This window comes from Aspergillus sclerotioniger (genome assembly GCF_003184525.1).
Source record: "Aspergillus sclerotioniger CBS 115572 chromosome Unknown BO94scaffold_56, whole genome shotgun sequence".
In the NCBI taxonomy this organism is placed as follows: domain Eukaryota; kingdom Fungi; phylum Ascomycota; class Eurotiomycetes; order Eurotiales; family Aspergillaceae; genus Aspergillus; species Aspergillus sclerotioniger.
This window is the reverse complement of record NW_020291046.1, coordinates 70,328-81,852: the sequence shown is the minus strand read 5'-3', so window position 1 is coordinate 81,852 and position 11,525 is coordinate 70,328. Positions and strand designations below refer to the sequence as shown.

General features: G+C 46.8%; 5 protein-coding genes across 5 annotated transcripts; 4 read left to right on the top strand and 1 right to left on the bottom strand.

Moving 5' to 3' along the window:
* Positions 1–1,219: 1,219 nt before the first annotated feature.
* BO94DRAFT_614205 (protein kinase) lies at positions 1,220–2,689 on the top strand (the record flags this gene model as incomplete). Its single annotated transcript, XM_025616726.1, has 5 exons — positions 1,220–1,482; positions 1,533–1,873; positions 1,927–2,225; positions 2,274–2,439; positions 2,493–2,689. The coding sequence occupies 5 exons, from the start codon at positions 1,220–1,222 to the stop codon at positions 2,687–2,689; spliced, it is 1,266 nt and encodes a 421-aa protein (XP_025461511.1).
* Positions 2,690–3,086: 397 nt separating this feature from the next.
* On the top strand, positions 3,087–4,409 carry BO94DRAFT_629214 (aldo/keto reductase). Its single transcript, XM_025617540.1, has 3 exons — positions 3,087–3,648; positions 3,753–4,289; positions 4,347–4,409. The coding sequence occupies exons 1-3, from the start codon at positions 3,104–3,106 to the stop codon at positions 4,378–4,380; spliced, it is 1,116 nt and encodes a 371-aa protein (XP_025461510.1). The 5' UTR covers positions 3,087–3,103; the 3' UTR covers positions 4,381–4,409.
* A 1,741-nt stretch (positions 4,410–6,150) lies between these two features.
* On the top strand, positions 6,151–7,418 carry BO94DRAFT_504690 (uncharacterized protein; the record flags this gene model as incomplete). The annotated part of the gene is made up of 3 exons (XM_025609517.1): positions 6,151–6,906; positions 7,009–7,142; positions 7,192–7,418. The coding sequence occupies 3 exons, from the start codon at positions 6,151–6,153 to the stop codon at positions 7,304–7,306; spliced, it is 1,005 nt and encodes a 334-aa protein (XP_025461509.1). The 3' UTR covers positions 7,307–7,418.
* BO94DRAFT_540792 (NmrA/HSCARG family protein) lies at positions 7,319–8,922 on the bottom strand. Its single transcript, XM_025612990.1, has 5 exons — positions 8,495–8,922; positions 8,305–8,442; positions 8,208–8,259; positions 7,649–8,157; positions 7,319–7,576 (listed from the first exon to the last, which is right to left on the bottom strand). The coding sequence occupies exons 1-5, from the start codon at positions 8,675–8,677 to the stop codon at positions 7,499–7,501; spliced, it is 960 nt and encodes a 319-aa protein (XP_025461508.1). The 5' UTR covers positions 8,678–8,922; the 3' UTR covers positions 7,319–7,498.
* A 198-nt stretch (positions 8,923–9,120) lies between these two features.
* Positions 9,121–11,236, top strand: BO94DRAFT_529079 (Zn(II)2Cys6 transcription factor domain-containing protein). Its single transcript, XM_025610446.1, has 2 exons — positions 9,121–9,289; positions 9,341–11,236. Exons 1-2 carry the CDS (start codon positions 9,230–9,232, stop codon positions 10,811–10,813), a joined length of 1,533 nt encoding a protein of 510 aa, XP_025461507.1. The 5' UTR covers positions 9,121–9,229; the 3' UTR covers positions 10,814–11,236.
* Positions 11,237–11,525: the final 289 nt, after the last annotated feature.

The following is an 11,525-nucleotide window of genomic DNA, read 5'->3' as shown; positions in this document are numbered from 1 at the left end:
TAGAGTATTAAATTTTTTTAGAATATCTGGTAAACCAATACCTCATAATTTAAGAACTTTAAATAAGTTAAAGATTTCTAACTAAGATAATGATTTTATAAAGTACTTTAATAGTAAATTTAGTATTATTCTTTATATATTTAGCATTGGTTGCAGTAATATTATCATTAAAAAGGGCTTTTTATTAATCAAGGTCTTATTTATTATATAGAGATTCGGACGTCCTTTTATAGATAGATAATATATATTAATTAAAAAACTATATATAGGATTGATAGCTGCTATATTAATATAATCTTTTAAACTATCTTCAGAAAATGGATTACTAGATATAGGATAGTCTAATTCTCTTATAAACTTAATCTAGATATTGATAAAAGATTATTAATTATATCTGAAAATAATGTCTGGAGAGAATTGTTAATATTATTTAATTTTGGATCTATATATTCTAGCCTAAGCTTCTTTATTTTTTTCTCGGACGAGAGTGTAAGTCTAATTTTTCAATAATAAAGGCTGAATATAGTCCAGTTCCAGCCTTTATTTTCTAAAGTATCTCAGATATTGACATTGACTTGAGAATTATCAATAAAAGCTATTTTATTTATAGTATTAATACTACTGAGTATCTGATTATAGGATAGGGAAACATATTGGCTGCTTAAAGATATCTAACAGATTGGTTAAGCTAAGTAAGGCTAAGGGTTAGATAGAAATATCTGGGGCACTGTGATAAATCACTAGTCAGAGTCTGTAATTACTAGAGCTGGCCATAATTCTAGAATATTTAAAGGTCCTTAGTCTAGTCCTGACCAGCTTTAAGAATAATAATCTAGAGATCAGGATTTTAGGATAGATAAGTAGCAAGCACAAGGCTAATAATATCTGTTTCAGTGACTGATATTATATACAGAATATTAAGCTTTTATTAAATCTGTAAATCCTGTAGAACTTGTATAATTATTATAATATTAACAAAAAAAGCATATAATAGAAGAGATTCGCTGGTGGTCACCCACCCAACTACTAACCTCCCAGCATGTGGCTTAAGTACGGCTGAACGGACGGGAAGCCTTGTTCTCCACACCCTGTGGTCGTATGTACCAGATGCAACATAGAAACGGATAATATAGAGCAAAATAGCATATACAAGGGTCCTTGACGGAACCTCACATACCTCCAAGTCTGTATTCTTCCTTCCCCAAAGCCGACTCCTGAGATGCGTTTCACACCGCCATTCCTCCACCTCCCAGTACGCGTTCAGTCGCGTCGAGTCACAATTTTCCGGTCATTTTCGCGATACAATCACAAGATAGCAAACAATAGAGCTGCCAAACCACTTGAAGAACAAACACTTCCCTTCTACCATCAAAAGCACTATTATCCTGCGCGAACCGGCGAGAAACTCAACGATCGCTACCGTATAATTTCCAAGCTTGGCTATGGGGCATATTCTACCGTTTGGCTTGGATGGGATGATAGGTAGCTCGCCTCCTTCCTCCCTCCCTAACTGACCCTGCTTACCTGTCCAGATTGAAGAGATATGCATCCTTAAAGATTTGCGTTAGGGATGACACGGAGCGGTCACCTGTTCTCAATGAAGTCGCAATGCTCCAACGTTTGGGAACATGTGCACAGGAAGCTGAGAATCCAGGGCTGGAGTTTACTCGCCTGGCTCAAGACATCTTCGAGATCCATACCTCTACCGGAACCCACCATTGCATTGTCACAAAGCCCCAGGGAGCAAGTATTCGCGTCTTACAAGAAGTATTCCCCAATGCGAAGTTACCAAAACTTCTCGTCAAGTCACTAATACACCGACTGTTTGTGTCGGTCAATTGGCTCCACGCTACGTGCGGTCTGATTCATACCGGTATTCTCCTGTGCACGCGTAGAGTTCTTTCTTGTCCACTGACTTCCAAACAGACATTTCCCCCCAGAATATACTAATGCAACTCGAAGACGACAGCAGCTTAAAAGATCTCGAAGAGCAAGAATCCCAAAACCCCAGCACCCCAATCATAAGCCAAGGAATACCTATCTACCACTCCCGACCACTCACTTTAGAATTATCCGGCATCCCCATCCTCACGGACTTTGGACAAATGCGACCATCAGAGCCTGCCAACTGCGACTGGTGGATGTCTGATCTGTATCGTGCGCCGGAAGTGCTCTTGCAGCTGCCGTGGAGCTTTCCCGTTGATATTTGGTCGATTGGTGTCATGGTGAGAACGCATCCGTATATAGTCCGTCCTTACTCATTGTATGACTAGACACTTGAGCTCCTGGAAGGGAGAAACCTTTTCGATCCTATTGATCCCACCAACGACCAGTATGTTCTTCCGCTGGCTTTGGCTCAATACATTGGTTATCTCGGTCCACCGCCGGTGGAAATTATACGGCAGAGTCCTCTGTTTTCGATGTTTTTTGATGATCAAGGTGCGCTATCTTTTCTGAGAATAGTCAGGAATGCAACTAATTGTTTGCAATAGGGAACTGGATATCCGATCCACCGATTCCGCAAACCTCCCTGGAAGACTTTGTGACGACAATCCCTCCAGGGAAGGAAAAGGAAGCGTTTCTGCGGTTTATTCGAAAGATATTGACCTGGGGCCCTGAGGTTAGAGCAACGTCGGTGGAAATTATTCCTGATGAATGGCTTATGAAGCCTTGGGAAGAGGAGTTTTAGGTATGCCACGTGATAACATAATATTCAACGAGGAATTTATCTATACTCTCAGTGTCAGTCGGAACGGTCTGAGGAATTCTGCAGATTATGGTTTTATCTGGGCCTTTCTCCACAACTGAGCATACTCACCAGTACGTGTGCTTCAAATACGATAACAGCTCCACTGCGTTATTTTGCAATAAGCTGGAGATTCGTGAATGCGCAACAACAGAAACTTGGTTCATCTACTCGGGAAAGCAGCGCTCTGATTGGGTGGACGGCTGCGGCCCCTTATTGGTCCGCTCGCATTACCTACTACGCGATTGGCCGCAGCTCCGCCCCGCATAGAACTACTATTTGAACACCTTCCATTCTAACATCATGCTGAGAAATCAATCAAACTAACTAAATGATTCATCCCAACATGACTGACAAATGATTATCCCGTCTGCGATATATAAACCTCCAGATAACCCCCCTTTTAACATCCTCACCATCACCACTCATTCACCATTTCATTACCACCACCATGCCCCTTTCCAAAACCCCCACTCAGCCCCTCAGCCCCTCAGCCCCAACGGCCCCCATCTCCCCCGCATCGGCATCGGCACCATGAGTCTCGGCGGCGCCTACAAGCAACAAAACACGCTGTCCGAAAAGCTCGCCTTCCTAACGCACGCCCACTCCATAGGCCAAACCTTCTGGGACACCGCGGACATCTACTTCTCCAGCGAAGCCGTAATCGGGGAATGGTTCAAGCAAACCGGCAAACGCGAGGACATTTTCCTGGCCACGAAATTCGGACTCTCCTTTGAGAACATGAAGCAGGAGATTCGGTCTGATCCGGAGTATGTGAGGTTTGCATGTGAGAGGAGTTTGGGTGTTTTGGGGACGGATTGGATTGATTTGTTTTATTGTCATCGGGTGGATGGGAAGACACCGGTTGAGAGGACGGTGGAGGCGATGGTGGAGTTGAAACGGTATGTGACTTATTTTTTTTTTTTTTTTTTTTTTTTTTTTTGCTTTGGGGGTTGAGACAAGGTGAGGGTTGTGATAGTGGCTAATCCTGTGGGGGTTGCAAAAGGGAAGGAAAAATCAAATATCTAGGTCTATCAGAGGTATCCGCCACAACCCTACGTCGAGCGCACGCTGTCCACCCCATCACCGCCGTACAGATGGAATACAGTCCCTTCTGTTTGGACATCGAGTACCCGCAGTCGGATTTACTGCGCACGTGTCGTGAGCTCGGTGTTGCCGTCGTGGCGTATAGTCCTATAGGTAGGGGGTTATTAACCGGTCAGTTCACATCCAGTACTGAATTGGGGGATGATGATTTCCGACGCATAATTCCTCGGTATTCGTCCGGGCTGGATAAGATTCTGGCTATCGTGCAGAGATTCAAGGCTATTGGGGAAAAGCATGAGTGTACCCCGGCGCAGGTGGCGTTGGGGTGGTTGCTCGCCCAGGGACCGGATATTTTCCCGATTCCCGGGACTCGGTCGGTGAAATATTTGGAGGAGAATGCGGCGGCGGTGGATGTGGTGTTGAGTGAGGAGGAGGTGGTGGAGATTAGAGAGTTGGTAGATATGGCGGGGTTTGAGGGGGAGAGGTATCCTGATGGGTGGGTGGGTTGGAGTTGGGGTTGGGTTGAGTGGATATTGGCTGACGAGGTGTTTAGGATGACGATTCTTCCGGATACGCCGGAGTTATAAGGGATTATTTGATAGTTGATTGATTGTTGGTGTTGGATAATGGGGGAGGGGGTGGTGGTATTGGCATACATGACTGGTTATCATTTCATCAACGAACGCATGATAGATTTTCAGGGTAAATCCAATTCTATGAAAATACAGAGCTGGTTTCTCGTTGTCCTCACACGGTATCAAAGCCTCGATTCATATGTCAGCTATCTAAACACCACCTGGCTTCCCCCGCAAAATCCAGCGGTTGCTCTCAATCTGCTCTGTTTCGCTCATGTATGCTTTGTCTTTTAGCAACGACTAGTTTCTGTGGGTCAGTTCTTCAACAGATATATTTCTCTTCCTCTTATATCGATGTCTTAGCTTCTCATTAGGTGGTTTTCTTATCAGGACATGAGAGTAATCATAGACCTTCTTACTCTGCCAGCGCCAATCACCCTCCTTTCCTCTCACCCAGGTCCGACATCAATCCATTTGGTAATGATCAAACCAGTCCCTTCAGACGTGGTAGTCACAGTTTAGATCTGAAATTCCATATAGCAGAGAGGACATGTGTACACCGGAGAGTCAAGACCCACCAATTTGCCGGAGGCAACCCTCAGGCGGAATGACCCAGCGTCTAGATTTTGTCACTAGGCCGGCAATGACAACACAGATGCCAGCCCCGTACACTTCTCCAGGAGGTCTCATGTGAGCCTAGGATCCAGATTTGCAGGCGAAAACACAGACTTGGTCCCGGAACTACCAGGGCGTCAATTGACTGTAGTAAGTATAGCCCATCTCGGTCTAACCACGATACGTCAGGGAGTATCTCAACAAATGCGACCGAGTCTGCCGATAGGTCATATTGCGGTCCAAAATAATGTCTTTTCATGATTGATGCAACATCAACCCAGCTGATTTAATACCTGCTTTGGAGCTTGTTATCTGCGATCGGCCACCACACAATGGCGCACCGATTGCAATTTCGGGTAAGTCTGTTCGGTTTTGATGAACTGAGTGATGGTTTCTAATCGATGCAATATAACACAGTCATGGCATTAGGTGTAGTTAGGAAAATAGGGAGTTGCTAAGCATAATGATGGTGAAGGTCGCACAAGTTGGAAAGATGCAGATGAGATCACACAAGTTGGAAAGACGGAGTATAGGGCTCCTTATAAAACTCGATCAAATGTCAATAAGAATGATAATATCGCACTGTATACTTGGATATTACCGAGGCCTGTTTCTTTGAGTATCAAGGGTCTTCCTATGGTTTTTACGCTGTCTGGGGAAATATGAAGATAATTTGGTCTATCGGGTAGAATAGTGAGGAAGCTGGCAAGTCATACAAAGACATATACACCGCGATTTTTTTATCATGGCCAAAGCGCAAGAAGGAATGAGAAGCGAACGAAAGGCGTCTGATGCACCACCTTCCGACCAACAAAGGTAAGCGCCTTCTACGGATATTTCCCCACGTGACTTGCCTTAATAAAGCTAGCCCAAACGGAGAGTTCCCTCAGGTAATCCCTGGCTTCTATTTTTAACCCAGCGCTCCCATTCTCAAGTGTCGGTCATGTCATCTGGTCCTGATAATACTCGATCACACAACTTATTACTTTTTACTATCCCAATCTCAACCTCCAAGCAATCGTACATCAAAACTAAATTCCACTAAGCAACCGCCCCCACCCTGCTGCCTATGCCTATCCCCATCGCCCCACCTGCCCCTGCATAAATACCCCTCCACCCCACATACCTTTTTCCAACCACAATGATTACTTATGTACATCCATCACCATGGCCCGAACCAAACAAACCGCCCGCAAAAGCACACCCGGATGTGCACCCCACCGGCAACAAAGAACCGTCCACCAATATCCAGACCACACAGGCAAAGTCTACACCGTTGTGGATGGCCCCGTTACCGGATGCACTAGCACCACGCCCGCCATCCGCAAACTCAGCATCCATTTGTACTCCCTCTCACCGTTATCTCCTAGCCCCGAGACCGTGGGCCGAGATCTCCTCTCCAGTGATGGTATTCAAGGCTGGGGTAATGCCCGGAACCACTGGCCGAGGGTGGATGTTTATCCGCCGATGGGGAGTATTGAGGCGTGTATTGAGCATCATCGGCGGGAGAAGGTGTTTCGGGCGGAGAGGAAGAGAGAGATGGTGAGGGAGGTGGCGGATTCTGCTGCTAAAGCGTTTGCGAAGGATTGTGGGGATGATGAGGTTAGAGATGAGGAAGAGGCGGTGCAGGAAGCGATCGCCATGTTGCGAGGCAAGGAGCCATTGCCTCATATTGTTCCGACGTGGTGCTGTGCGGTGCGGTTCTGGGGACCGTATGATTACCGGACACGATATCGGAGTTTTATTCTGGTGGTACCGGAGGGATGTTCGACTTGGGAGGACATCAAGAAGATGGGCTTGTGGGTGGTAAACTTCGATTTGGACTGGGGGCCGACGATGGACACGGAGATGGAGGACTGGGAGCCAGAGTGGGATGAGGGGGCGTTGATTGTTGAGAAGACGGGGTGGGTGTGGGTTGAAAAGGTGGAGAAGGATCCATTGTTGAGTGTTCAGAGGGTGTCGGTGCAGGATTGTCAGTGGGGTGGGTTTGAGGTGGGGAGGGCAGATGACCTTGTGGATGGGGAGAGGCCGGCTTTCAAGACGAGTTTATATCATGTGTGGTCCGATTTGACTTCTTCGTTGTGGGATTGTACGTATCGCATTCGGGTTTGCGATCGCTGTGAGGATCAGGTGCCGCATGAGGATTGTGAGGGGGAAATGTGAGTCTTCTTCTGTTGGCTGCTGGGTTAAAGTGCTGACATGTTCTAGGGATGAGCATTATTTTGATGAGGACGGCCAATGTGTCGCCTGTCGACGTGCCACGGAGTATCGACGGCGTAGTAAGCGGATTGCTAAGCGGAAGGTGGATAGTATGACCAAGTAGATCCTATATGTAAATTCCTGGTAATAATCTAGATCATTATTATAGACAAATATATTTCTCTAGCTGGAAGTGCGCATCACTGTGAAGACGCCCTTCCCGTGAGCCACGAACCAGCACGAATGACCACATGGTATGTGAAGCCTTTCGGACTTCATCAACCTGCTAACATACCATCCCTTCGACTGGAGGTAACTAGTTCTTCTGTAGAGACGAGAAGACCGCACTGTTCTTGAACGATTCTTCGAGGGTAGTCAAAGGGTCGACTAGAAGCTATTTATTGACTATTAGCTTGCTGGCAACATCATACAGAAAAATACGATAGCCTCGACTGCTGCAACTTACCTTATGGGCTTCCTCAAATCCAGCTCCGTCAAAGTATCCGTACTCATGCGTATACTGCACGAGTTGCGACATGTCCTCTTGAACGACTTCAGGTAATCCCTTTGAAGCAATACCTGCCTTGAAGGTCTCCTTGTCCACGGCATGGAAAGTTACATCAACACCCAGACCTTTCGCGACGGCAATTACCTCCTCGACAGTGTGGCTCCTACCCGCGATATTGAACTTCCGACCAAGGGATTTCTCAGGGCTCAAAAGAATAGCCTTGACAAACTTTCCCAAGTCGGCAGTTGGGTCAATGATTGGCACTGCTGTCTTGACACTGCCTGGTACGGGAAAGAATAATCCATAAGAGGGAGGAGTGGTCGGGAGAGGTGTCAGCATCTCCAAGAAGAACGACGTATATGTGCCAACTGTTATGATAGTATGAGGGATTGCAATTTCGCGGATATAATCGTCAACCCGGGCTTTGCTGTCAAAGTGAACCACTCCGGTGAGCTTGTTGTCGGTGACTATTGATGCTTTGATTAGCTGTGACCAGGCATGAGGATAGTTGTCTTACTCTTGGAAACATGAGGTAGGCTGCTCCATATGAAGTGCTTAACGTCCGATTCCTGTTTTCATTAGCAGGTTTCCATCAATGTAGAAAGAACTCTAACCTTGGCAACATCAACGATATTCATGCCCTGCTTTGTCTCTGTCTCAGGATCGAGAACTTCCCAGAAGTTCGTGATAACAAAGACAGCGTAGGCGTTCTGTAAGGCCAGGCGAAGGGAATCTTTGTCGCCAAGGTCGGCCTATTGATCTCTCGTCAGTGGATGGGTGAAGTATCTTATTACAGTGGCTTACCTTTATGACCTCCGCACCCTGCTGAACCAAGCCTACGGCAGCAGGCTTGGAAGGGTCTCTCGTAACAGCGCGGACCTTGAGCTCTTCGGAGGCCGCAGAATCGCGCAAGATAGCTTGGGCAATCGAACCTCCTTGGATGCCAGTGGCACCGAATACGACGAGGATCTTCCTGTTATCGGACATTTTGTAGCGGAGTAAGGGATTGAGGCTTCCTGCGACCGTGTGGATTTGCTTTATTGCGAAAGATAAGTGGTAAGGAATTGAAGAAGGTTTTCAGGTGAATGGCTTGTTTGAAGAAATTGTAAGTATATTGGAGAGCTGAGGAGGGGAGAAAGCCTATTATATATGCTTGGCTGAGTAGCCCGGATGATAAACCAGAATTATCGATCGCTCTGAGCAGTGCGCCATTTCCAGCAACGAATGTTGAGATAATAGCATTTGTAATGATGACACGACGTTTGAAGAGAGGAGCAGCGCAACAAACTGATGAGGCGTGTGGCATCAAGAGCGCTCTGATTGGCTACCTCGCAATACCTACCAAATAGGACTAGTGCTGACGGGGCGGCTGTTCCGCCGGGCGCCCCTCGTCTCTCCGTCTCTCCGACATCATCCAAGTTCCAGCGATGCACACTCATACGATAAGAGTGCCTGTTAAGATCTAGGATTCTACTTGTCTTAGCTACTGCCGTTCTCACTATCCGCACCGGTGTCGGTGGGTTGGTCTAGACCGCCGGGATGGCCCGCCACGGAAGATTGTCGAAAGGCTGTCAGGTCTGTAGAAAACGAAAGATCAAGGTACTAATCCACTTGTTGCTTCACATTATGTACAGTGGCTGACAATAGTAGTGTGACCAGGCCCGACCGCATTGCAGTCAATGCCTCAAGGCTGGCTGGAAGTGTCCACAGTACAATGATTCTATAGACCGGATGTTCTTGCATCACACGCCCATAGATCTTAACAGATACTCCTCACAAACATATACAGGATCCATGAAAGAGATAGAGCTTTCTAGAAATACAGATAACGTCCGATACACGCCAGCTTCCACGCTTCCACCGACTATTATACAACGAATAGAATGCCGCGCGATCGACTTCTTCATGTCAACTCACGCCTTCCAGGAGCAAGGTCTCATCAGGGGCCACTATGAGTACTTGTCTGCATTCAAGAGCGATGTCATGACCGATAAGAGGGTCCTCGCGAGCTTAAACGCAGTTGCGTTGGCCGCATACGCTTACAAATTCCAGCACCTGGGTCTACTCCAAAAGGCTAGACGGTATTACGTTTCGTCTCTTCGCTATATTAACTCCGCGTTATCATGCCGCCGGGAAGCGGCTGAAGATGGAAGCCTTATCTCTATATTGTTTCTTAATACGTTTGAGGCTCTCACTTGCGAAACCCAAGATTCGCTATATCACAGGGAAGCTCATTTGAGAGGCATAACGACCATTGTAGAGCTTCGAGGAGTCAGTTTGTTCCAGTCTCGTCGCGGACTTCAACTATTTCGACAGGTGTTTCTATGTCTCTCTGTGAGTTGCCTAATGCATTCGGTTCGGATGCCTGCAGGATTGATCAAACTACACCGTTACGCCACTGTCTATATGGATGCAGACGATCCGGCGTGGGAACTGTCCGATATCATGCTTACATTGGCGTCTTTTCGCGCGGATATCAAGGACCACGCCCTTTGTGATCCGTCCAGCATAATCGAATCTGCCAACAAAATAGACCGCGACCTTTGTTCGCTCGCGGAGCATATGCCTTCCCAATGTCACTTCCAAACAATGGACACAGAGGGAATATCCGACCTTGTCCTGGAGACTCAGTATCACATCTACCCTGATGTATGGGTGGCAGCTATATGGAACAATATCCGAACATGTCGCTTACTCTTACATCAAGAGATCAAGGCCCAACTAGAAGTCGTGCTTGATACATCCCCACATACCTTCTCTCTATCCGACGCCTTCCAACACCAGCATTCAACCACAACCATACAACAGCTCATCTTGGACATTTGCGCTTCCGTACCCCAATACTGCGGGCATTTACCGCTCCTCGCAGGCAGTTCATCACCAACACAGCATGCCACATTATCCGAAGACACCATCAACCACAACTCCCCCGGCGGTATACCCACCACGGCAGGCATCTATCTCCTCTTCTGGCCACTCCTCAATGCCGGCCAATTGACCGATTCGGATACGCAGCGGAACTGGATCGTAAGCCGCAGTCGGTATATCGGCAAGATGACGGGAATCCAGCAGGCATTTGTTCTTGGAGATATAGTGGAGACTGGCATGGACCCTTTTCACTAATCGGTTCATAGCATAGCTCAAGAAGTCCCTCCAGTAACATCAGACGAACTGGTGATTGGGAAGTGCCCATTCCCCATGATCGGAAACATTGTAGGATCCGACATCCCACTTAACCCGATAGTGAACTCAGTAGTCAGATGCCATAGATGATGACCTCACCGGCATCATTCAGAGATCCGAAATTTCCCCAATGTTTCCTCGGACTTGACTCAGTTCGGCCAATTTCCCTTTCGGGACTAGTGCAGATCTCTCAACCTAGTTCTATAATTGGCTACACGTCAGATTACAGTGAATAGTGGGTCTTAGATAGGGGACTTTTTTCTCCCGCACACCGGCTAATGCACCCTGCATCTCTAGCATCCATGCACGTCTATGAGTCTCTAATGCAGGCGTTTCTTAATTTGCATTATGCATTAATCCTTGTCAATATCACTAGCCTCGGCTGTATTGTGAATTACCGCTTATCTGTCTAAATACCGCTTATATAACACCCCTGATAGGGTCGTCAACACCTGAGGTTATAGATAGAAATAGAGCCACAATTTTTGTTCTGATAACATGGGAATCAGTCAAAAGTGCTTCTTTACTCGTGATATTATGGAGGTTATGAAGACGTCTGTCCTTTCCTTGCGTATTTCTGGTCTGATGATGGGTTACCTCTTTTTTGTCGCGCGAGACGGATTCCCCGCCATTGAACATGAGAAAGCCGCCT